At 41.6% G+C, this 26,961-nt stretch overlaps 2 protein-coding genes across 7 annotated transcripts in view; one reads left to right on the top strand and one right to left on the bottom strand.

The window, feature by feature from the left end:
* Positions 1-26,961, bottom strand: part of tstd3 (thiosulfate sulfurtransferase like domain containing 3) — a 33,739-nt gene that overhangs the window by 5,947 nt on the left and 831 nt on the right. The window contains exons 2-4 of one of the 3 annotated variants that reach the window (XM_032519418.1): positions 18,829-18,873; positions 17,042-17,209; positions 14,591-14,750 (exon numbers count right to left, since the gene is read on the bottom strand). In XM_032519418.1, the coding sequence (XP_032375309.1) occupies positions 14,591-14,750; positions 17,042-17,209; positions 18,829-18,865 (365 nt within the window). In that variant the 5' untranslated portion in view covers positions 18,866-18,873. Of the gene's footprint in view, positions 1-14,590; positions 14,751-17,041; positions 17,210-17,654; positions 17,966-18,828; positions 18,874-26,961 lie in introns of those variants that run through there. The other 2 variants (XM_032519417.1, XM_032519416.1) reach the window with 2 other exon arrangements.
* The window catches only part of usp45 (ubiquitin specific peptidase 45), a 39,287-nt gene continuing 33,052 nt past the window's right edge, over positions 20,727-26,961 (top strand). For 2 of the 4 annotated variants that reach the window (XM_032519406.1, XM_032519405.1), the window contains exons 1-5: positions 20,727-21,050; positions 22,188-22,298; positions 22,798-22,967; positions 23,636-23,736; positions 24,679-24,779. In XM_032519406.1, the coding sequence (XP_032375297.1) occupies positions 22,196-22,298; positions 22,798-22,967; positions 23,636-23,736; positions 24,679-24,779 (475 nt within the window). In that variant the 5' untranslated portion in view covers positions 20,727-21,050; positions 22,188-22,195. The remainder of the gene's footprint in view (positions 21,051-22,187; positions 22,299-22,797; positions 22,968-23,635; positions 23,737-24,678; positions 24,780-26,961) is intronic. The other 2 variants (XM_032519402.1, XM_032519403.1) reach the window with 2 other exon arrangements.

Raw genomic sequence — 26,961 nt, 5'->3', positions numbered from 1 at the left:
AATAATAATGTTCTTCTTTAAAATACAGGGGGCATAGTATACACACACCCCTATGTTAAAATACAGGGGCATAAGTATCCCCCCCATGTTAAAATACAGGGGCATAAGTATACACCCCCCATGTTAAAATACAGGGGGCATAAGTATACACCCCCTTGTTAAAATACAGGGGATAGGTATACACCCCCCTATGTTAAACAAGGGGCAAGTATACACCCCCTATTTTAAACAACAGGGGCATAAGTATACACCCCCTATGTTAAAATACAGGGGCATAAGTATACACCCCCCTATGTTAAAATACAGGGGGCATAGAGTATACCCCCCCTATGTTAAAATACAGGGGCATAAGTATACACAAACCTAGTAAATAAGGGGCAAGCTACACCCCCTGTTAAAATACAGGGGCATAAGTATACACACCCCCTATGTTAAATACAGGGGCATAGTATACCCCCCCATGTTAAAATACAGGGGCATAAGTATACACCCCCTATGTTAAAATACAGGGGGCATAGATATACACCCCCTATGTTAAAATACAGGGGCATAAGTATACACCCCCTATGTTAAAATACAGGGGGCATAGGTATACACCCCCCTATGTTAAACACAGGGGCAATATACACCACCCCTGTTAAAACAAGGGGCATAAGTATACACCCCCTATGTAAAATACAGGGGCATAAGTTACACCCCCCATGTTAAAATACAGGGGGCATAGGTATACACCCCCCTATGTTAAAATTCAGGGGGTATAAGTATACACCAACCCTATGTAAAATACGGGGGCATAAGTATGCCCCCCCTAGTTAAATACAGGGGGCATAAGTAATACACCCCCCTATGTAAAAACAGGGGCATAGTATACAACCCCCTTATGTTAAAAATCTGCCTGCTTCTATGGGAATTTATTTTAAAGGCCATAGATCAGGATGGTATGCTCCTGATAAAGTTCCCTTGGCCTTTGGAATTAACCCCCCCCCCCCCCCCTCCCACACATCATCACACAAGCCTTCACCATACCTAGAGAAAGGCATGGTTTTATTTCAGTTAGCCTACACTGGTTTGGTTTGCATTGAGAGGATTTTATGGAATGTTTCCCCATGCCAATCTCTTAAAGTATGAGCACCACTGTACATTGCTACAATAGTTCAAAACGTGGTAGGCTTAATAATGTGATATGAGGTGAAAAGCACTGATTTTGAAAAAGATATATGCCATAGAAACATATCTCACTCTTTGTATCCCAGCGAGGCGGCAGTGTTGAGTGCGTCCTTGCTCCTGATCCCTTCAGACAGGTGAACACCATGTTATCCGTCTGCTGGGGCATTTCACTACCCATACTGTTCATTGAACTCCTCCGGACCCAGCTGGAGGGCAGTGTTCACCTGTCCCACTGCAAGTCAAGAAGCACAGATAGGTCGTGTATAGCACTTTACATTTATATCTAGATAAAACCAAAGGCTGGTGGTTTCTGGGAACTGTTGTAGCATTGTACCATTCACTTATGAGGATTATTAGCAATTTCTTTTATCATTTGTATACAGTCTTTGTGTCTTGTTGTTTTAGTTGTCTAAATTTGTCTAGTCCATATCGATGTCCAATACAAATGTCTGTCCCGACATGCTGTACCATGTTTCTGCAGAAGGGAACCTGCTGAAAACTATATTTTAAACTGAGTCAGGCCCGTTACATTGTGATGTAATGCACTTTTAACTTTCCTGTATAAAAATATAAATGAATGAATGAAAAGAATGTTAACCATGAAAAAAGTGGGACGCTTGTCCTCCCCATACAATTTACCAAACTGTTTGCAGGTGTCGTCCATGTAGGCAAGGCAAGGCAAGGCAGCTTTATTGTAGAGCACATTCAGCAACAGGGCAATTCAAAGTGCTTTACACAAATCATTAAAACAGATAAAACACAAGTAACAACAGTTAAAAGTCATAAGCATAAAAATCAATAAGCACATGAATAGACAGTTAAACAAAATAGAAACATTAGGACACATAAAACACAAGATAAAAGTTACAGTGCAGCATAAGAAAGAAATGAGCATTAATTTAAAGAAAGCAGCACAAAAAGAAAGGTCTTCAGCCTTGATTTAAAAGAACTGAGAGTAGCAGCGGATCTACAGGTTTCTGGGAGTTTATTCCAGATATGAGGAGCTTAGAAACTGAAAGCTGCTTCACCCTGTTTAGTTCTGACTCTGGGACAGAAAGTAGAACCTGTCCCAGATGACCTGAGAGGTCTGGGGGGTCATAGTGTAGTAGCAGATCAGAAATGTATTTTGGACCTAACCGTTAAGGGATTTATAAACTAGCAAGAGTACTTTGAAATCAATTCTTTGAGACACAGGAAGCCAGTGAATAACGATCAGAACTGGAGTGATGTGATCCAGTCTCTTGGTCTTAGTGAGAACTGGAGTGATTGATCCAGTCTCTTGGTCTTAGTGAGGACTCGAGCAGCAGCGTTCTGAATCAGCTGCAGCTGTCTGTATTGATTTTTAGGGAGACCTGTAAGAACCCCGTTACAGTAGTCAAGTCTACTGAAGATGAAAGCATGGACCAGTTTTTCCAAGTCCTGTTGACACATAAGTCCTTTAACCCTTGATATGTTCTTGGTGATAGTAGGCTGACTTTGTAATTGTCTTAATGTGGCTGTTAAGTTCAGGTCTGAGTCCATGAACTACCAAGATTTCTGGCTTTGTCTGTGTTTTTAACATTGTTGTTGGAGCTGAGCGCAGACTTTTAATCGTTCCTCTTTTTTCCAAAACAACTACCTCAGTTTTTCCTTCATTTAATTTCAGAAAGTTCTGGCACATCCAGTCGTAATTTGTTTGATGCAGTTAGTCATTTTTGTATTTGACTATAGTCCCCTGGCGATAGGTATGTAAATTTGTGTGTCATCCGCATAACTATGGTAATCTTTTTTGTTTTCTCCATAATCTGAGCCAGTGGAAGCATAGATGTTAAACAGAAGAGGCCCCAAATGAGCCTTGCGAACTCCGCAAGTCATATTTGTACGCTCGATGTATAATTACCTATTGACACAAAGTAATCCCTATTCTTTAGGTAGGATTCAACCAGTTCAGTACTAAGCCAGAAAGTCCTACCAGTTTTCCAATCGGTCTAGTAATATGTCATGGTCGACCGTGTCAAATGCAGCACTGAGTCAAGTAATACTAAGATTGAAATTTTGCACTATCTGTGTTAAGGTGGATGTCATTAAAGACTTTGACAAGAGCCGTTTCAGTGCTGTGGTGTGGTCGGAACCCGACTGAAAGGTATCAAAACTGTTGCTTGTGACAAGAAATGGTTGAGTTGTTGAAAGCTACACTCAATGATTTTACTTAAAAACGGAAGGTGATATTGGCCATAGTGAGCAACTATGCTCATTAGTGACTTGTCTAGGTTGTTCTTATATATTATTATATATATATTTATAGTATAAATATTTTAAATTTGACTGGGAATGTACGTTCAAATTGCATGCCACATATAAAAAAGCATGCAGAGCAGGCACACGATCTGGGTTATGTACAGGGCCTAAATATTATGTGCGAACGCTTTATGATCAGGACTTCTCAAATGTATTAATTTAGACATTGTTCGTACATTCCTGACCTAACACTGACTTTCTGTGTATTTTGAGGAACATCACGAGGAACGTAATTGACCCGGGGATGACGCCGTACTCCTGAGTTCCAGGGCTCTCTGACGTCTATCAGTACACCTTCCCGCCAGCCAGGAGCTGCTTCAGCTGCTCAAGTCACATCCGTGGCCGGTGGCGTTGAGCTGAACCCGCGGAGCAGCAACTCGGTAGCTGAAAGCAAAACAGACAGCACGCCACATATGAACAATTTAACCCTCCTGTTGTCCTCGGGTCAAATTTGACCCGTTTACAAAACTCTCTTTGTCAGAACTATGACAAAAGAACGTTGAAAAAAGTGACATGTTGGGGGGGAAAAAACTACAAAATCGTTTTTTTTAAATGCTGAAAAGTGACAAAGAATTGTTAAAAAAATTGACTAAAACATAATTTAAAAAAAATGTCTAAACAGAAACCAAAACTTGTAATAACATTGACAAAACCGATAAAAGTGTAGAAAAAGAACAAAAAATGTTAAATTAAACCCAGAACAAAACAAAGACAAGGAAGGTCGACGGGAAGACAAAAACGGGTTAAAACGTCATAGTATGTCGCGAGGCAGTAGAAATACCAATTAATGCACGCAAAGGTGATTGAAGCCACTTTGCAACCGTGGTGAGCGTTGACAAGGCGGAGCCGAGCTTCGTGCCCCCGGGACGGAAGACCCCAGACGGACGGTGCTGTTCCATACAGCCGCGGAACAACCCTGCAAATCCCCAACACTGAGAGCCATATTATATTAGACGACCTGGTTACCGACACTTTATTAACGCTTTGCTTCCTTATCTATGGCCTTGTCAACACGAAACCCCATAATTACACTGCGTACAACAGATAGTATTGTCATCCCATGGAAACTTCAAGATTCCTCTTGGCTTTAACTGTCTATGGTGAACACACGACCCTGGCGATGACTCGCATGTGCACAAGTACGGATGCCCTAAAGTCCAAAACCTTTCAGTTATCAAACGCAACTACATCTTTACATAGTACTAAAACATCTTCTACCTTTCCCTCTTTGGAGGAAAAACGTTTCCCCCCACTACTAATAACAACAAACAATAGTTGTTATTAAATCACCTTCATTAAGAAAGCAAAAAGGTCCATAGCGCACAAAATAAATTAAAAACGAGACGTATACGCAAAGGGCTGGGCCCTAAGAATGTTAGTTTGGGTCGGCAGATATGGAGATACGCTAATAGGTAGCTACGTGTAGCTACCAGTCAAGACAGGCGAGAGGATGCGCAGTTTAAGGTAGTTATTTGTAGACTGAGCATAATACATGCTGCCATGGTAGGACGATTGAGTGACTGTGTATTGATGTGTTCTGGTCGTTAAGCACAGTGGGAAACTCAGACGCCACAATTTATTCGCCGCTCTGATGATGATTAATGGTTAAGTGCTGTCCATGTTAGATGCTAGAGTTTTCAGTCAACACAAACACACTGGCCTCTCAAAATATATGAACCGAAGATAAGGGAGACGCTATTGTTTTCTCTGGACTCGTTTGGGTTAGTTTTACCGAGAGTTAAGCACGTTGTCAATTATCTCGGAGCGGTAGGGCTAGCTAATCACTAAGTAACCGACGTGACCCGATCCGCAAACAGTCAGCTTATTGCGTCGTCAGAACTGGGAACGTAACCGAGCAGCTACAATGGAGCCCGCGGCGCGCCGTGTGTTTGAATGAGAGTGAGAAAAAGAGAAGGGAAGGAAGAATTGCCATGATATGTTCTTACTTGAAACGCTGCTTTGCTTAGTCGATAAGTGCATCATTAAAATACTGTTCCCCCCCCGTAAAACAAATTTACGCGGTCGGGTCATACCAGCCGACGCGCGGATCTCCGGTCAGCTAGCCAACATTGTAGACGCACTAGACCTACTTTCTACTACCGTTTTCAGAATAAGGTGTTACTACAAAGTACATATAAAAACAAGATTAATGGATTATCACCAATAATAAATATGTAACCTGTGTCCTTATTACAGGAAAATACAGTTCCATTCAATTGTTAAAGGAATTTATTGTGGATTTTACAAGATATGAGTCTGTAGTCTTTTTTTTGGGGGGGGGGCTTGATCTACTGCACTTTGCTCGTTTGAAAGCACGATGTACTTCCTCTCTCTCATGGTGTGGGCCAATTCTCTGGTCAGGCATAGCAGAGAAAGGAGAGGAACCTTGCCCCTATGATGTCATAAGAGCGAGATTCAGATCGGCCCATCTGAGCTTTCATTTGGTATGAGAAATGTGTGACTTTACTAAATCTCATAGACTATACAGCAAAATGTTGGAGTTTTCAGTAGGGGTGGTTCAATATAATCCTGTACTACATGTATCAGTCATTGTCTGGAATTATGGAGCAAAGTTGTTTATAGCACTTCCGATTCACATTTAAAGTCATTTACAGTGAAATTGTTGGAATTTGCTTGGAAAAAACTCCATCACTATCTACAGTTCGATTTTAATTGTGTTCTTAGAGCTGTCAACTCAAATATATTTTGTCATGACTGGTTTATGGAGTCAAAATAGCTTTTAAGCCCATGAGTTTCAAATTTGAAGTCATTTATGGTCAAAAATGTGGGACAATTAATTTGTAAAATCTCTAAAATGAATACAGTAAAAAAGAGTCGTTTTTATTTCTTGTAAATATAATCCACTAATCCCATTTTTGTGTGTGTACTTATAACACACCCACACACACAAACACACCACACACCACACACAACACACACACACAAACACTAACACACGTTAAAACTTATTTTGAAACCGGAAGTAGTCCCAGTGTATCATCCATAGACTGTTGGCCCCATCTCAAACTCTCCTGAGACATCCATGCGCTGTGCCCCATAGGTAGAGCGTTGCCACACACTTTGAGAACACTGCATAACCTGAAATTTCCAATATCGAAGCATTAAACACAGATATGCTATATGCTATGTGGCCTACCATAGCCGTTAATATTACAAGTTATGGCTACGTAGCTGAAACTTCTGCACTAAAGACTGATCAAAGATAGTTGAGTGCATTCATTGTCACGTGAAAGACGGAAAATTGACAACCACCATGTCTCACACTCTGCCCTTGATTTACCAAGAGTGTTTATACTAATATGACTGTTAATAATACGTAATACGTACAACTAATACATTCATGCTGTCATGCCGTAGAGGCATATGGCTACTACTGAAAGCTCTCACCATGTCTGTTGTAGTCAAAGGTAGTTATAAAAAATCGATCCAAATATCTATCCAATTATTGCTAACAATAAGGATTGGATTTGATGATGTGTGTTTATGACACATAATTTGCACATTATAATAACAGAAAGACTTGAGGAAAACGCCACATGCAATCACTTCAGTTTCCAATCTTAGTGGGCAGAGTAGGACTACGTGATTTGTCCCCACTTCCGTGTGGCTCTTGGTCTTCAGGATGTGGTCTTTGTAAATAAAACTGGACACACAACCCCATTTTGTAGTTCAAAGTTAGAAAAGCTCTGAATGTGCCTAGAACCATGACTTAACGGTCCATGCTTGGGAAACCTATGACCCTGTAGCATGTGAGATTTACCATTGTTCATGATGCAGCATTAGGCCAACTCGGCTGCCGTAGTGCGTCACATGTTGACTGGTTTTGCTAGTTGATGCTACCGTAAGCCTAAACAATTAGAAAGTCAAGTCAACGAACAATTATTGGAGAGAAGCGGCTGTTGTGTCGTACTGTTTACCTTTCTTGACATGCTTTAATATCTCAATGCATTGTTGGCTAAACAACACACTGTTTAATGTTTTATTTATTCTGACAGCTAATGTAGCTAGCTAGCCTGTTTGCTAGCTTGGAAGAGTTGGCATCTCACTCTGTTGGCTTCGGGTTAGCTACACAGTCACATAGGAGCAAAATATAAGATGGCTGGTTCAACGGCCTTTGGCCACATTAGCAATTGGAAAAGTTGTTTATTAATTCTATAAATTTGTGACGATTACGATATACTGTTAACGTTGGGCCCCTCTAGCTCATCTACATTGGACACGGTTGGGCTAATTGAGCCCTCTTCTCTAACCGGTGTTATCTTTCACTTACTGGTAGTTATCCTTATGTAGTACCACCTTATTCGTTGTGACACTACCGTTACTGTGCATCATTTCAATATATGGACAGTTATAACATGTTCTGTGTTTTGGCTCAGTATCTCCTACAATGTCTTAAACAAAACAATAGCATGACTGATGGGCAAAGATCGAAGAATTCGAATCAATACTTTATTGTCCAGGTGGCTAGTAGCAATGCATTTCAGTCGGGGTTACAGTAGCTCATATAGGGTAACAGTAGGAATATGTTGCAACATTACATCTTAAACCTAGAGTCTTCGACAGGCAGATACATTCACCTACCGTCAATCACTGAGCAATCCCCCTGCAAACGACAAGATTTAGGTTGTTATAGCCCCCCCCCCCAAAGAGCAAGAAATCTGACATGGCAGCCCTCTCAGACATGATGCATACCAGGATAGATACCAAGTAATTTGGCAGACGTTCTTGTATGGACCCTTGTAGATCCTAAGATACGTCATTGGTTGGATAGGTTTGTCACCAGATTACAAACACATCCCGAAGTTATATTTTTGACTCTACCCTTACTTACTATCAGGGTGGGTCATGCGCTGGAAGCCTCTTATTTTTTGCAGGCACCCTGCACAATTCCACAGTTACACATTCATACTGAAGCTTATTTACATAAGATTTCAGGTACATTTGGTATGAGTTCATCTGTTGCTATTAATGTAAACACCCTCAGAATAAAACCATTTACGATGGCTCCCCGTCACTTGAGATTGCTTGGGTGCTCAAAGTACAATAAACACCATAAACTAGTTCTGTACAGAGATTAACGTGCACGCTAGCTGGTTTGTCTAACAGTATTGTCTCGCTTAAGAATTAAATGGATGGCAGTTACTGACCATGTGCCAGATTCGCATACATTCACGTCTCACCTTTGTTGAAAACCACAGTGTTTGTGTTGATGGTGGTTAATATTCTATAGTAAACTCCCTAGACTGTACTTTTGTCCTCATCTATTCCACTCCCAAGCTCCACGATGCGGCTAAGGACTCCCTTCTCTTTAAAAGCCTCTTACGACCCATATGACCGTTGCCGGACTATACCACCTGGAAACCTCGAGACTGAGGAGCACGAGGATCAATGAGTCCCCCGTCGGTAATAACACAGTCAAGCACAACAACCACATATGTACAAGTTGGCGCCATGTGATTTTTTGATTTTGGCGGAGTCTAGCACATGGCTAGTGAATGGGCTGTCACTCTTCAGATACGTGCCTCAAAAAGACGTACTGTGTTTATGAAAAAAGATCCGGCGTACTTTCTATCTTAAAAAGGCCGTATCATATAAGTCAATTCATCAGCCTTGACTGTTACACTGCACTTAAAACAACCCCCATCGTCCGTTTCATACTAACAGTGATCGTTTTTAAACATTGTCTTAATTACTACTCCACACATTGTCCATCTAAATCCAGCGGCCACTATAATGTCTATCCATGGTTATTGACACAATCGCTGTGATGTGTGACCCACAAGTGGAATATCAATGGACTCACTTTACACACATGGAGTGTTTTTTATGTGGGCGTTGTCCCCTGCTCCATGTCATCCAGAATGAAACATCAAATGCTGGCACATTGTCCCTTCTTTAAATATTCCCACCCATAGTTCCTAATTGGTCCTCAGCAGCTATTTTTTGTTTTAACCAGGTTGATTCCTGCCAGCATCGTTGCCCCAGCCTACCACCGCGGCTCGCTGGACCTGGACGCTCAGTGACAGGAAATCCATGCTTCACCATTCCGCTTTTGTGTTCTTGGCCTCGCCCCCCTCGTCTGCTCTGAGCGCTTGAAGGAGAGGGCCCAGGATCGAAGAGAGCCTTTTATTCTTGGAAGCCCACACACCTCGCACCCTCCTGTGCTGCTTAAAGTGTGGCTTGAGGGCTTTAAGAATGTTTTCAAACCCTCCATTATCTTCTAAAGTGTTCTGAATCACTAATTTCACGCAACTTCGCCTTGGGCTTTGTTTGCTCTTAAATACGCTATGGACACCACGTAACCAACAATACCATGCAGAATCACCTGCTCTATTTACCAGCTGTTATATTTTTTATCCCACACAATCGTTACAGTGAACAGTAAGGTAAATTAGCTAGTATTACAACTCAGTTTCCTTTCCAGTGCCAATAACACTTACTCACCGGCATGTCCCATCTTGATTTTTGTCTGTAGTAGTCGTTTGCTGCCTACTAGTACCCGCTCTCGTCAGGCAACCTTACCACATATTTAGATACGACTTTTTCCTTCACCCACCGGTACGCCTTAACCCACATGACAAGAGCAATGACCACCCCCCTTGCACCGAAATGACTTTACGAGACACACAAGCAAGTGATTTTTATACAAAACACACTAATCGACCCCACCAATTGAACACTCCAACACCCGTGTGACAGAATAATCTCTAGATTCCGGTGCCCTGTATTTCCCTAACGGTCCAGAACAATACGGAACTTTCTTGCCACACCCCAATTACCTTCACACCACCAGCAGAATACACACAAACTATTTTTCCACAATTAAACTGATACCTTTTTTGCATACAGTTTTTTACCATATTTGCCACCATATTTTATGCATTGGTTTTTACATTGCTATAAAAAGGCGTACTTCACACAAGTATTGTTTCTCCTTTTACCCTTGACAGTCTGTTCAGCTACCCACACATGGCTTTATTCCGATGGAACGGTGTGCCCCTAATTGTGCCTTTCAATTATAGCGCTGCTGCTATGTGACTAATGTATGTGTATTGCTTTGAACACAAAGAGTCTCAAACTGACACCCACACGCTCTTATAAACACCTACCCCATCTACCAGGCGCCATTCATGTAAACATTAGTCAAGGGACCAGCAGCTGTCACTGCCACACACCAAGCTTTCCATCCAGAGTCGCTTACCGCTCACACCATACGACCTTGAGCCCTGGACCGCCGCCCTGGTAGGAACCTTCTCCAAACCCGGCAGTCACTGGTAACCACTGGAATTGATATAGCCAAGATGCACACCGTTGCCATTTGCTCGTTAACCTCCGCACTTTCCTGACCCAACATGACCAACGACTCTGTCCCATTCCTGTCCAAGTTGGGTGTGCCCCTTAAATACGTGTCAACAAATGCCGTGGATGGCCGTGACGCGTGTCTCATAGCTGATCTTGCGCTATCCACATTATTTACAGCAGTGACAGTCTGTTCAGGATCGATCATTCATTTGGCATCATTTTCATACCATATTTGCTGTTGTGGAACTGCCGTGCTCTATACCCTAGTGTTGTCTCCGTCAACAATGACAAATTTATTTTCTTGATTTGCACCGATTTTTTATGCACACGTGTTTAACGTCCTTTTACGTATTGGTCCCGTTTTTCAAAAATCCACTGACTTTCTTTTTTTTTAGTCACTTGTTTGGGACACTTTTTTAGCTGTTTCCCACACACTACACTTACTTAACCCCTTTGTAGTCCTTTCCCTCAAACGTATTTTAGCATTTATGGTCAATACACATGACAATCTTTCAGGAAACTTATTACCTTTAAGGTTTATAGTTTTCAGAACCTATTAGCAATACACACAAATAATAGGACGCTGTAGCAGTAAAACTAAAGGATATGGATGTTGATGGATACCCACCAGCACTAGATAGATGAGCCACCTTTACTGTCTAAGACTCCTTCTCATACAACCACTGCAATTTTTATTGCTAACCTTGTGATTACTACATTTAAAATGAGACACCCCAAAATGAATGAAAGTAGAGAATTTGTTCTTAACTGGCACACTAGAGTTCGTGTGGATATTCATATTGTTAGTGGGGCAATTACAAAACTAGCATTGATAGAGGAAAATGGGCCCTCACATGACCTTTCCACCAATAGGACAACACTTTAGGCCAGGCGGTAAATGGGTGTCGACTAAGCCATCAGAAGTCTCAGTTTCTCGCCACAATAACCTTTAATGGGTTACGCTATAGTCTTCTTAAGGAGTGGCTTAAGTCACCCCCTAATAACCGTAAACGTCTGTTTCGTCCTGGCTGTCAACGACCCTGTCTAATTTTATAAAGCTGTGTGGTGCAGTAATGGGGCTTCTCACCGCAACCCCCGCAACAAGAAGGATTTGCCCCTCAGACGCTGGACCTTTTTGTAAAACACACCGACGGCTATACGGCAACAATCCACTTTTGGTAATTTAGGTGTTCAGGCAACCTCATGTTTCGTCAGACCTGGCCACATACCAAAGCTCTTTCATTCCGTATTTTTTTAACAGTATATTATACAACTGACAATTTGTTAAGCAAGGATTGACAATATACATTCATTTGGTGATTCACTCTCTAATTTCACAATGCCCTGTCCCAGTTTGAAGTACGAAAAACTGATTGGCCCTGACCAGGACCCACCCCCCACTCTTAGTGGTCCAGTTCCCCGCACAACACAGATTCGCTGAACAAAAAACAAACAATCAGAGTAGGGTGTATTAAGTCCCACTAGCCGGCTTCCATGTCTGAAAATCGCACACTGCTGGTTCAGAGCTTCACTTCCACTTAGTGCTATGTTCCACACACACCACCAATGCATCAGAATCCCTATTTCATACACGGCACACCTAATACCACATTTGAATGTCCTACCCATCTGACACATGGACCCCTCCCCGTTCAACTTAACAAGCGCGATACTTGTATTTACACCGACTGCGAACTCGGTCTCGACCCCCCAGGGTCAATAGGGTATCAAATGTGTCACCTCTCCGCGCACTGACTTCCACTTTCGTACACAGGATGAGACCTGGACCAGACCAACCATGCTTCCCAGCGGTGGCAGTGTGTCACTGCAATCTTCTGATCTTTTTACATACCCTGTCTCCCGACATGCGCGTTATACGGAAACCCACACTCCAGCCGTGTTTACATTGGGCTCGATTAAGGACCCTGTCAGTAATTCACTGGCCTGCACGCCTTTCTACTTGCGATTGACCCCTCACCAGCTGCTTAGCGTTGCTTGATGTAGCTCCCATTTTGACGTCCCTTGACCTGCTATGGAGGGCACAAATTCTTGCATCCGTTCGGTCTTCACCACTGATACGAGAAGTTCATTGCACTTAAACACCAGTGAAACATTGTAATACCACAACGTACTACACGCTAGAAATAGCACCGATTACTTGATACTATGATCCAATCTTTTTGCCCAGTAATCTACTCTGAAGGATTCATTCATTTGAGTTGATGAGAGTTTTGGGGGCCGCCAGAAGTGTCTCGCACTTATCACACTCGATCATTGGACAGCCCTGGCTGTTACTAATTTCACGTCTAAGTCCTTCGACCTTCCTCAAGCCACACGTCGACACATCCTTTGACCACTCTGTCTGTTCACTCACGTCAACCACATAGACAATCTCCCTACTCATTGATCACTACCTCTCCACCCCACACACTCACCTCACCATTCTGTGCCCTGCCTCCCCCACGCTACCTATCATACTTGCTGTTGTTGCACGAATGCGAGGCCTCCCCTAAAGCGGGCGAGCGTACAGAGGGTAGCTTATTCTCACCACGTTACTCTGGTCAACGTACCCACCTAAGCTCCCCTAGAACCTTGGTGCAGATGTGCCCAGACCCAACTCCGGCCCACAGTTCCAGGATGGCCTTCCATCTCTTCACGCCACAGCTATGATGAAGGGTCTGCTGCACAGCACCCCTTAACCACCCACCCATACTTCCATTCCCAACTATCATCATCACCACCACCATTACCACCCAATCGCCCCATCGACTGCCACACCCATTCCCAGCATTGACTTAGGCGCCTTGAGGAGATTCACGGTGGTTTTCCCTGACTAGAATCAAGAGCAGCTGAGCGCGACTTCAGCCAATGCTACCTCACGGTGATTGGTCATTCCACCTCCCTATCCGTAGCCCTGTACCTTTTTGGTCTCCCACATTGGTCCGAGCCCGCACAGATGTCTCACCAACTATGGCATGTGGTCGGCACTAGGGGGAGCACAGGTCCGCATACAAATCTCAGAGCACGACGGACTCACCTTACAACGCCTGAGCCATAAACCTCAGTCGGACACACCCACACACAACACCACCACACACATTCCATCATCCCACGACACGGGACGAACTTATGTTTCAGATATTATGAAGATTATAGGCGTTTGGGACTTGTTGTGGCACAAGCCATTCTTTGCAACACGAGCACAAACTCTCCTTTAAAGGCCAAGGAAACGGGGTCTAAGAGGACCATTACAGACTGGCCGGATCTTATTGTGCGTTATCACGCTCAAGAGTGATGTGTTTTTGCCATAGAGGTAGCTTCTATTACTGGGACTTACCCACTGCACTCCCACAACAATAGGGCAACAAATCCAGGAGTCACACTTATTGAGCGCAATTAATGGGACAGCATAGATTAGCACACATTTTCCAATTGGTTGCCAATTACACGTTTCCAGTTTTCCTTTATATATCCCTCTACACGCCTACTCTGCAACCCACATTGTATTTTACTACCTAGTTAGCTTCCCTATTAACGAGTTTGCACGGACGCACCCCCCCCCCCCCCCCCCTCCCACACACACATCATCACAAAGCCTTCACCATACCTAGAGAAAGGCATGGTTTTATTTCAGTTAGCCTAACAGCTGGTTTGGTTTGCATTGAGAGAGGATTTTATGGAATGTTCCCCATGCCAATCTCTTAAAGTATGAGCACCACTGTACATTGCTACAATAGTTCAATAACGTGTAGGCTTAATAATGTGATATGAGGTGAAAAGCACTGATTTTGAAAAAGATATATGCCATAGAAACATATCTCACTCTTTGTATCCCAGCGAGGCGGCAGTGTTGAGTGCGTCCTTGCTCCTGATCCCTTTCAGACAGGTGAACACAATGTTATCCGTCTGCTGGGGCATTTCACTACCATACTGTTCATTGAACTCCTCCGGACCCAGCTGGAGGGCAGTGTTCACCTGTCCCACTGCAAAGTCAAAGAAGCACAGATAGGTCAAGTGTATAGCACTTTATATCTAGATAAAACCAAAGGCTGGTGGTTTCTGGGAACTGTTGTAGCATTGTACCCATTCACTTATGAGGATTATTAGCAATTTCTTTTATTCATTTGTATACATGTCTTTGTGTCTTGTTGTTTTAGTTGTCTAAATTTGTCTAGTCCATATCGATGTCCAATACAAATGTCTGTCCCGACATGCTGTACCATGTTTCTGCAGAACGGGAACCTGCTGAAAACTAGTTTTTAAACTGAGTCAGGCCCGTTTACATTGTGATGTAATGCTACTTTTAACTTTCCTGTATAATAAATATAAATGAATGAATGAAAAGAAATGTTAACCATGAAAAAAGTGGGACGCTTGTCCTCCCCATACAATTTACCAAACTGTTTGCAGGTGTCGTCCATGTAGGCAAGGCAAGGCAAGGCAGCTTTATTTGTAGAGCACATTTCAGCAACAGGGCAATTCAAGTGCTTTACACAAAATCTTAAAACAGATAAACACAAGTACAAACAGTTAAAGTCATAAGCATTAAAAATCAATAACACATGATACGTTAAAACAAAATAGAAACATTAGGACACATAAAACACAAGATAAAAGTTACAGTGCAGCATAAGAAAGAATGAGCATAATTTAAAGAAAGGCAGCATCAAAAGAAAGGTCTTCAGCCTTGATTTAAAGAAACTGAGAGTAGCAGCGGATCTACAGGTTTCTGGGAGTTTATTCCAGATATAGACTTAGAAACTGAAAGCTGCTTCACCCTGTTTAGTTCTGACTCTGGGGACAGAAAGTACCTGTCCCAGATGACCTAAGGTCTGGGGGGTCATAGTGAGTAGCAGATCAGAAATGTATTTTGGACCTAAACCGTTAGGGATTTATAAACTAGCAAGAGTACTTTGATCAATTCTTTGAGACACAGAAGCCAGTGTAGACTTCAGAACTGGTGATGTGATCCAGTCTCTGGTCTTAGTGAGAACTGGAGTGATGTGATCCAGTCTCTTGGTCTTAGTGAGGACTCGAGCAGCAGCGTTCTGAATCAGCTGCAGCTGTCTGATTGATTTTTTAGGGAGACCTGTAAGACCCGTTACAGTAGTCAAGTCTACTGAAGATGAAAGCATGACCAGTTTTTCCAAGTCCTGTTGACACATAAGTCCTTTAACCCTTGATATGTTCTTTAGGTGATAGTAGGCTGACTTTGTAATTGTCTTAATGTGGCTGTTAAGTTCAGGTCTGAGTCCATGACTACCAAGATTTCTGGCTTGTCTGTTGTTTTAACATTGTTGTTTGGAGCTGAGCGCAGACTTTTAATCGTTCCTCTTTTTTTTCCAAAAACAACTACCTCAGTTTTTCCTTCATTTATTTCAGAAAGTTCTGGCACATCCAGTCGTTATTTTTTTGATGCAGTTAGTCATTTTTTGTATTTGACTATAGTCCCCTGGCGATAAGGTTATGTAAATTTGTGTGTCATCCGCATAACTATGGTAACTTATTTTGTTTTTCTCCATAATCTGAGCCAGTGGAAGCATGTAGATGTTAAACAGAAGAGGCCCCAGAATGGAGCCTTGCGGAACTCCGCACGTCATATTTGTACGCTCAGATGTATAATTACCTATTGACACAAAGTAATCCCTATTCTTTAGGTAGGATTCAAACCAGTTTAGTACTAAGCCAGAAGTCCTACCCAGTTTTCCAATCGGTCTAGTAATATGTCATGGTCGACCGTGTCAAATGCAGCACTGAGATCAAGTAATACTAAGATTGAAATTTTGCCACTATCTGTGTTAAGGTGGATGTCTAAAGACTTTGACAAGAGCCGTTTCAGTGCTGTGGTGTGGTCGGAAACGACTGAAAGGTATCAAAACTGTTGCTTAGTGACAAGAAATGGTTGAGTTGTTGAAAGACTACTTTTCTCAATGTTTTACTTAAAAACGGAAGGTTGTGATATTGGCCTATAGTGAGCAACTATGCTCATTAGTGACTTGTCTAGGTTGTTCTTATATATGTATTATATATATATATTTATATGTATAAATATTTTAAATTTGACTGGGAATGTACGTTCAAAGCATTGCATTCCATATATAAAAAAGCATGCAGAGCAGCAACAGACTCTGGGTTATTTAATGTACAGGGCCTAAATATTATGTGCAAACGACTTTATGATTCAGGAACATTCTCAAATGTATTAATTTAGACACTATTGTTCGTACATTCCTGACCTAACACTGACTTTCTGTGTATTTTGAGGAACACTCACGAGGAACGTTAATTGACCCGGGGATGACGCCGTACTCCCTGAGCTCCCAGGGCTCTCTGACGTCTATCAGTACAACCTTCCCGCCAGCCAGGAGCTGCTTCAGCTGCTCGTAAGTCACATCCGTGGCCGGTGGCGTTGAGCTGAACCCGCGGAGCAGCAACTCGGTAGCTGAAAGCAAAACAGACAGCACGCCACATATGAACAATTTAACCCTCCTGTTGTCCTCGGGTCAAATTTGACCCGTTTACAAAACTCTCTTTGTCAGAACTATGACAAAAGAACGTTGAAAAAAGTGACATGTTGGGGGGGGAAAAAAACTACAAAATCGTTTTTTTTAAATGCTGAAAAAGTGACAAAGAATTGTTAAAAAAATTGACTAAAACATAATTTAAAAAAAAATGTCGAAACAGAAACCAAAACTTGTAATAACATTGACAAAAACGTCGATAAAGGTGTAGAAAAAGAACAACAAAATGTTAAAATTTAAACCCAGAAAAACACAAAGACAACGGAAGGTCGACGGGAAGACAACACGAGGGTTAAAAACGTCATAGTATGTCGCGAGGCAGTAGAAATACCAATTAATGCAACGCTAAAGGTGAGTGAAGCTCACTTTTGCAACCGTGGTGAGCGTTGACAAGGCGGAGCACAGAGCTTCGTGCCCCCGGGACGGAAGACCCAGACAGGACGGTGCTGTTCCATAACAGCCGCGGAACAACCCCTGCAAATCCCCAACACCTTCTGAGAGCCATATTATATTAGCGACCTGGTTACCGACACTTTATTAACGCTTTGCTTCCTTTATCTATGGCCTTGTCAACACGAACCCCTAATAATTACACTGCGTACAACAGATAGTATTGTCATCCCATGGAAACTTCAAGATTCCTTCCTTGGCTTTAACTGTCTATGGCTGAAACACACGACCCTGGCGAATGACCTGCGCATGTGCACAAGTACGGATGCCCTAAAGGTCCAAAAACCTTTCAGTTATCAAACGCAACTACATCTTTAACATAGTACTAAAACATCTTCTACCTTTCCCCTCTTTGGAGGTAAAAACGTTTCCCCCCCACTACTAAATAACAACAACAATAGTTGTTATTATAATCACCTTCATTAAGAAAGCAAAAAGGTCCATAGCGCACAAAAATAAATTAAAAACGAGACGTATACGCAAAGGGCTGGGCCCTAAGAATGTTAGTTTGGGTCGGCAGATATGGAGATACGCTAATAGGCTAGCTACGTGCTAGCTACCAGTCAAGACAGGCGAGAGGATGCGCAGTTTAAGGTAGTTATTGTAGACTGAGCATAATACATGCTATGCCATGGTAGGACGATTGAGTTGACTGTGTATTGATGTGTTCTGGTCAGTTAAGCACAGTGGGAAAACTCAGACGCCACAATTTATTCGCCGCTCTGATGATGATTAATGGTTAATGTGCTGTCCATTGTTAGATGCTAGAGTTTTCAGTCAACACAAAACACACTGGCCTCTCAAATATATGAACCGAAGATAAGGGAGACGCTTATGTTTTCTTCTGGACTCGTTTTGGGTTAGTTTTACCGAGAGTTAAGCACGTTGTCAATTTATCTCGGAGCGGTAGGGCTAGCTAATCAACTAAGTAACCGGACGTGACCCGTACCGCAAACAGTCAGCTTTATTGCGTCGTCAGAACTGGGGAACGTAACCGAGACAGCTACAATGGAGCCCGCGGCGCGCCGTGTGTTTGAATGAGAGTGAGAAAAAGAGAAGGGAAGGAAGAATTGCCATGATATGTTCTTACTTGAAACGCTGCTTTGCTTAGTCGATAAGTGCATCATTAAAACTACTGTTCCCCCCCCGTAAAACAAAATTTACTGCGGTCGGGTCATACCAGCCGACGCGCGGATCTCCTTGGTCAAGCTAGCCAACATTGTAGCGCACTAGACTACTTTCTACTACCGGTTTTCAGAATAAGGTGTTACTACAAAGTACATATAAAAACAAGATTAATGGATTATCACCAATAATAAATATGTAACCTGTGTCCTTTTATACAGGACAAATACAGTTCCATTCAATTGTTAAAAGGAATTTATTGTTGGATTTTACAAGAATATGAGTCTGTAGCTTTTTTTTTGGGGGGGGGGCTTGATCTACTGCCACTTTGCTCGTTTGAAAGCCATGATGTCTCTCTCTCTCATGGGTGGGCCAAATTCTCTGGTCAGGCATAGCAGAGAAAGGAGAGGTAACCTTGCCCCTTATGATGTCATAAGGAGCAGATTCAGATCGGCCCATCTGAGCTTTCATTTGTGTATGAAATGTGTGACTTTACTAAATCTCATAGACTATACAGCAAAAATGTTGGATTTTCAGTAAGGGTGTGTTCAAATAAGTCCTGTACTCACATATATCAGTCATTGTCTGGAATTATGGAGCAAAGTTGTTTTATAGCACTTCCAGTTTCACATTTAAAGTCATTTTACAGTGAAATTGTTGGAATTTGCTTGGAAAAACTTCCATATTCATACAGTTCGATTTTAATTATTGGTGTTCTTAGAGCTGTCAACTCAAATATATTTTTGTCATTGACTGGATTTATGGAGCAAAATAGCTTTTAAGCCCCATGAGTTTCAAATTTGAAGTCATTTTATGGTCAAAAATGTGGGACAATTAATTTGTAAAATCTCTAAAATGAATACAGTAAAAAAGAGTCGTTTTTATTTCTTGTAAATATAATCCACTAATCCCATTTTTGTGTGTACTTTATAACACACACACACACACACACACACACACACACACACACACACACACACACACACACACATACACACACACTGTATAACAACTTATTTTGAAAACCGGAAGTAGTCCCATGTGTATCATCCATAGACTGTTGGCCCCATCTCAAACTCTCCTGAGACATCCATGCGCAGTGCCCCATAGGTAGAGCGTGCCACACACTTTGAGAACCACTGCATTAACCTGAAATTTCCAATATCGAAGCATTATTAACACAGATATGCTATATGCTATGTGGCCTACGCATAGACCGTTAATATTACAAGTTATTGGCCTACGTAGCTGAAACTTCTGCACTAAAGACTGATCAAAGATAGTTATGATGCATTCATTGTCACGTGAAAGACGGAAAATTGACAACCACATGTCTCACATCTGACCCTTGATTTACCAAGAGTTGTTATAACTTAATCATAGACTGTTAATAATACGTAATACGTACAACATAATACATTCATGCTTCATGCCGTAGAGGCATATGGCTACCTTTACTGAACGCTATCACTATGTCTGTTTGTAGTCAAAGGTATTATAAAAAATCGATCCAAATTACTATCCAAATTATTGCTAACAATAAAGGATTTGATTTGATGATGTGTGTTTATGACAACACTAATTTCACATTAAATTAACAGAAAGACTTGAGGAAACGCCACATGCAATCATTCAGTTTCCAATCTTAGTGGGACAGAGTAGGACTACGTGATATTGTCACCAACATTCCAGATGTTTGGGCTCTGTCATGGATGTGGTCTTTGTAAATAAAACTGGACAACAACCCCATATTTGTAGTTCAACGTTAGAAAAGCTCTTGAATGCCTTAGAACGGTCTAGGCTTAGAGAAGCTATGACCCTATAGCATGTGAGATTTACCATTGTTCATGAATGCAGCATTAGGCCAACTGAGCTGCCGTAGTGCGTCACATGTTGACTGGTTTTGCTAGTTGATGCTACCGTAAGCCTAAACACAATTAGAAAGTCAAAGTCAAAAACGAACAATTATTGAGAGAAGCGTGCTGTTGTTGTCGGTACTGTTTACCTTTCTTTGACATGCTTTAATATCTCAATGCATTGTTGGCTAAAACACAACTGTTAATGTTTTATTTATTCTGACAAGCTAATGTAGCTAGCTAGCCTGTTTGCTAGCTTGGAAGAGTTGGCATCTCACTCTGTTGGCTTCGGGTTAGCTAACACAGTCAACATAGGAGCAAAAATAAAGAGGTGAGTTCATACGGCTTTTGGCCACATTTAGCCAATTGGAAAAGTTGTTTATTAATTCTTATAAATTTCGTTGACACGATATATAACTGTTAACGTTGGGCCTCTTATGCTCACTTACATTGGACGGTTTGGGCTAATTGAGGCTCCTTAACCGTGTTATTTTCACATTACTGGGTAGTTATCCTTAATGTAGTACCACCTTTATTCTTGGTGACATACCGTTACTGTGCAATCCTTCACTATATGGACAGTTAACACATGTTCTGTTGTTTTGGCTCAGTACTCCGATACAATGTCTTAAAAAATAGCAATGTGACTGGGAATAAGATAAGAATTAGAATCAACTTTATTGTCCAGGTGTGCTTATGCATACAATGCATTTCAGTCCGGGTTACAGTAGCTCATATAGGGTAAACAGTAGGAACATGATGTTTCAAACATTACATCTTAAACCTATGAGCTTCTTGACAGGCAGATACATTCACCTGACCTCAATCCACTTGAGCAATCCCCCTGCTAAAGACAAGATTTAGGTTGTTAAGCCCCCCCCCCCAAAGAGCAAGAAATGAACATGGCAGCATTACAGACATGATATCATCCAGGAAGATACCAAGTAATGGCAGATGTCTGTAGGATGTAGACCTAAGATAGTCATTGGTTGCATAGGATTTGCACCTAGATTTAAAAAAAATACGACTTTATATTTTTATACCTTTTTACTTATTCAGGGTGGGTTCACTGAGAGGAAGCCTCTCTTTTGCAGGAACACCCTGATCACATTCACAGTTACACATTCATACCTGGAAGCTTATTTAAATAATTATTTCCAGGTAATTTTGGTATGAGTTCATCTGTTGCAAATGTAAACACCCTCAGAATAACCCTTTACGATGGCTCCCCGTCATTGATTAGCTGTGCTAAAGTACAAATTAAACAATAAACTAGTTACTGTACAGATACACTGCACTGTAGCTGGTTTTCAAAGTATTGTGTGCTCTAATAAGTAAAATGGGCATGGCAGTTACTGACCAGTGCAAGATTTGATACATTCACGTACCTTTGTTGAAACACAGTTGTGTTGAGGTGGTTTAATTCTGTATAGTAACCCCTATGTTTGTCCTCAATCTTTCCATCCAGAGCTCCAGATGCGGCTAAAGGATCCCTTCTCTTTAAAAGCCGCCGAAATGACTAAGCGGACTAATAAACCTAGGAAACCTCGAGATGAGGAGTCATCAGATGAAGTCGGTGGTAAGTAACAGTACAGGGCACCACACTGTTAAAGTTGGGAATGTGAGTTTTGATTTGGCGGAGTCTAGCACAGTGGCTAGTGAATGGGCTTAACTCTTTAAGATGTGCTCAAAAAGAAGGGTACGTGTTTATGAAAAATCCTAGCTCTTTCTTTAAAAAGGTTCATTAAGTACATTCATCCACTGCCCTTGACTGTTAACTTGATTAAAACACCCACATTGGTTTCAACTAAACAGTGATCTTTTTTAAAATTGTTTTAAATTATAAAATTGTCCAACTAAACCAGGGCAACAAAGCTATATGTTATTGAAAACCTGTGAGTGTGACACAAGTGGAATATCAATGGACTCACTTTACAATGGAGAGTTGTTTTTATGTGGGGTTGTCCCACGTTATGTACAATAATTAACATAAAATGTGTGCACATTGTCTTCCTTTAGAAACATATTCACCCAAAGTCCTAAATTGGTCCCTAGCAGCATATTTTGTTTTTAACCAGGGTTGACTTGCCAGCATGTGAGTAAGGCCGTGGACCTGAGCTCAGTGAAGAAATCAGTGCTCTCCAACGTGTGGTTGGTGTGCTCTGAGTGCCTGAAGGAGAGGACCATGATCGAAGGAGAGCCGGCAGCATCCCATGACATCCTGGTGTGCTTAAAGTGTGGCTTTCAGGTAAGAATGGTTTTAATCATCTTTTAAATGTGTAGCACAATACATAGCACACTTCGGGGCTCTGCTATATAAACTCGAAAGTACCAATATACTTGTGATATTCTTCTTGAATATACACAATGTCAGTACACAGAAGGACATTATCATTATTAACCTAGAGTGCCAATATTATCATCGGCATTTGTATTCCTGTATGTGTGTTTACTAGTACTGCTCTGTCAGGCACCAAAATATTTAGAATGAATTAAAGTGTTTCTCACATGACAAGAGAATTATTGCACCAGAAATGACTAAGAGCCAAGCACACGTAGATTTAAACCTACATGTTCCACATTGAAATAATGACAGATAATCTTGATGTGCTGTTTTCCTAACGGCACATAAATACTGAACTCTGAAATTTAAAAACAGTAGACACACAAAACTATTTTTCTAATTAAACAGATACCTTTTTTGCATACAGTACATATGCACATATACAGTACATTGCCAAAAGGCTTACAAAATTATGTTATTTTTTACCCTTGTAGCTTTAGCTCTACCACATGGCTTTATTAAGATGGAAGGTTTGCCATGGCCTTTAAATATAGGCATGTGTAATGTGAATGTATGTGATGCTTGTTAACAAAGATGTCTAACTGAAACATTTTCCACTACCTATCTTACAGGGCTGTAACCAGTCAGGGATCCAGCATGCTGTCAAGCACCACCAAGCTTTCCATCCAGAGTCTCACTGCATCACCATCAGCTTGAGCACCTGGAAGGCCTGGTAGGAACCCTCAAACTGCAGTCACTGGAAACTGGAATGAATAGCCAAGATGGCACACGTTGCCAATTTGTGTCAACTTGCTCTGACACATGACAAGATGCCGTCAGTGTGTGTGCTTACATAGGAAACAATAGCCGTGGATGTCTTGACGCGTGTCATACAGATGATCTTGGCTACCACAATTTACAGCAGTGCAGTTCCTGTTTTCAGACCGAGATTTCATTTGGCATCATTTCACTCCATTATTTGTGTTTTGATTGTGTGTATAACCCTCGTGTTGTCTTCCCGTCAAAATTGAAAATTATTCCTTTTGTTGACACTTTTTTATCAATGTTTTTAACTCTTTCTTATGTATTTGTCCCTTTTTTCAAAACCTTTGACTTTTTTTTTTTTTCTTCAATTTTTGTCACTTTTTTGATGTTTTAACACTAACTTATTAACTTTAGTTTTACAGTTATTTTTAGAATTTATGGTCAATACACCTAATTTATAGGAAATTATACCTAATGTTTAAGTTAGAAAAGCAAAAATTAGGATATATTTAGAGTAAAATTAAAGGAATGGATGTTGATGGATAATCACAGACTAGAATATGTCAACTTTTACTCAATACTATTTCAAAACCACTTCAATTTTCTTTTCAAGTGCTATAAATTTAAAAGAGACACCCCAAAATGAATGAAAGTAGAGATTTGTACTTGGCAAACAGCGTTGTGTGGAATCAATCATGTTATTTTGGGGAATTAAAAATAGCATTGATATAGGAAAATGGGTCAATTTGACCCAAGGACAACATGAGGGTTAAATGCTTTTCTACTTCAGCCAAGTAATTCCATTCTTAAATAAATAATGGTTACAGCAATAGTTTCTTAAGGGTTTTTAAGTACCACAATAACGTAAAGCTTTTTTGTGTCTGTCAATGACCCTGTCTCATTATAACAGGTGTTTTGAATGTAATGAGGAGCTTTCCACGCACTGCAACAAGAAGGCTTTGGCTCAGACGCTGGACTTTTTACAAAAGCACTCTGTCAAGGCAACATCAGGTAAGGTGTTAGGCAAAATCCTGGAGACCTGGCCCAATACCAAAGCTTTTATTAGATACATGCATCCTAACTGCAATTTCAGCAAGGCTGAAATCTATTCATTTGGTGTATTCATTCCTATAATTTACCAGCCTTTTCAGTTGAAGTAGAAAATGATTGGCCCTGAACACAGACAACCTATAGTGGTTCTCAGCAAAAAAGAGTTAAAAAAACAAACAATCATATTAAGGGTTTATTAAGTATTAGCGGCTTATGTGTGAAAATCTGCACTGGTTTCAGACGCTTAATGTCTTAGTGTCTGCAACACACCAATGCACCAGAACCTAACAGCACAATAATACCATGACTGTCTACCAGACAATGACTGTTAAACAAAGGGACATGTATTACAGAGGAATCGGCTTACCTGGTCACATAGGTTCAAATGTGTTCTCCTCAGTCACTGCTGTACTTACCAGGAGATGACTGTAGTACACCTGCTCCCCCTGGTGGCAGTGGTCACCTGAATCTCTGGATTTAACCTGTCATCCTACATGTGCGTTATTAGGCAAAACTCCAGCGTGACGGCTGTTACAGGCATTATTCATCATGGCTGCCGCTTCTCTTTTGATTTACTAAGCTGCTTAGGGCTTGAAGAGCCAATTGTCATGCTTTATGATGGTCATCAAATTTCAGTTGGTCTTTCCCACTGAAGAGCAGTCTGTCACTAAAAAGTTAAAAGAAACACACTACATACAGTATACATAGCATATTACTTGATTTTGACAATTTTTCCAGTAAATCATGTGAAGAATTTGAGCTTGATGAGAGTTGTGTCGCAGCAGGTTGCTTTCACACTGATATTTGACAGCCTGGCTGCCTAATTTCAGTCTAATGTCCTCTGACCTCCCTCAAGCCACCTGAGCCCTCCTTGCCCAGTCAGTCAACCACATAGATATTATCCCCCTACTCCATTTCCTTACTCACACACTCATACACCTTCTGTTCCTGCCTCCCCGCACCTCTCATACTTTGTGCTGGCACGCTGAGAGGCCTCTTAACAGGCTGGAGCTGATCAGAGTGGTGAGCATCACCACGTTCGGTCTCACTGACCACCTCAGCTTAGCCCGGTGGCCAGAGGCCAGCCATCCAGGCCCAGTCAGGCTGGTTCCCCATCTTTCAGCCACAGCTTCTGAGTTGCAGGGTTGCTGCCGCAGCAACCCACCCCCCCCCCCCCCCCCCACCTCCACCCACACCCTTCACACCGCATGACTGCACACATTAGCAGAATTAGGCGCTTGAGCGATGCTTCCCGGCTGGGTTCCCTGAAGAACAAGAGCAGCTGCGTGGGCTTCAGCCACTGCTCTCATGTTCTTTGTCTTTCCATCCCTATCCGTTTCTGTCCCTTGTTTCCTCTGTCGAGCCGCAGTATGTCTCACCACCTCTGGGCCTGTGTGCTGCACTAGTGGGAGCCAGGGTCCTCAACAAGTCAGAGCGACTGGATCCTTACAGCTGGAGCACACTAACTCTCAGTGGACACACACACACACACACACACACACACATTCACAGAATGTAGAAAATGTTTCAGAAAGAAGAATTATTTGCAGTCTGATGGCACAATGTATTCTTTGCAACAGAGCACAACCTCTCCCTGTAAAGGAAGGAAATTTTATGTGTAGAGGACATTACAGACCTGAGGAATTTGCAGATTTGTTAAGAGATTGTGTTTTAGATAGTTTATTACTGGGCTTTACCCAGGCACCCACAACATTAGGGACAAACAGGAGCTCACAGAGTGCAAGAAATGGACAGATTTAGAAATTAGACATATTTTACAATTGGTTGACAAATGTACACGTTTCCAGTTTCAAATATCCCTCTACACTGCACTACTCTGAACAAACTGTACCTAAGTTTAGCTTCCCCATTATAATCCGTTTTGAGAGCAGCGTGAGTGCTGAGACTTTCACCTTGACTGCACTTCCTTCTAGCATAAGCATAGAAGAGACAAAAGTACTCCAATTTTTTAAAGGATGTAATATTAAAAAAAGCCCTGGCCCTGACCGGATTGGAGGGTGTGTTCTAAAATATTGTGCGGAGCAGCTCACACCTGTATTTACAGGATTGTTTAAGTCCTTACTCAACATGAAAAAAGTCCCCACTGTCTGGTAAAACATCCACAATTGTACCAGTGCCAAAA

Source organism: Etheostoma spectabile, chromosome 6 (genome assembly GCF_008692095.1).
Source record: "Etheostoma spectabile isolate EspeVRDwgs_2016 chromosome 6, UIUC_Espe_1.0, whole genome shotgun sequence".
In the NCBI taxonomy this organism is placed as follows: Eukaryota; Metazoa; Chordata; class Actinopteri; order Perciformes; family Percidae; genus Etheostoma; species Etheostoma spectabile.
Note: the sequence above shows the minus strand (reverse complement) of the source record. Positions and strands in the feature narration are given on the sequence as shown.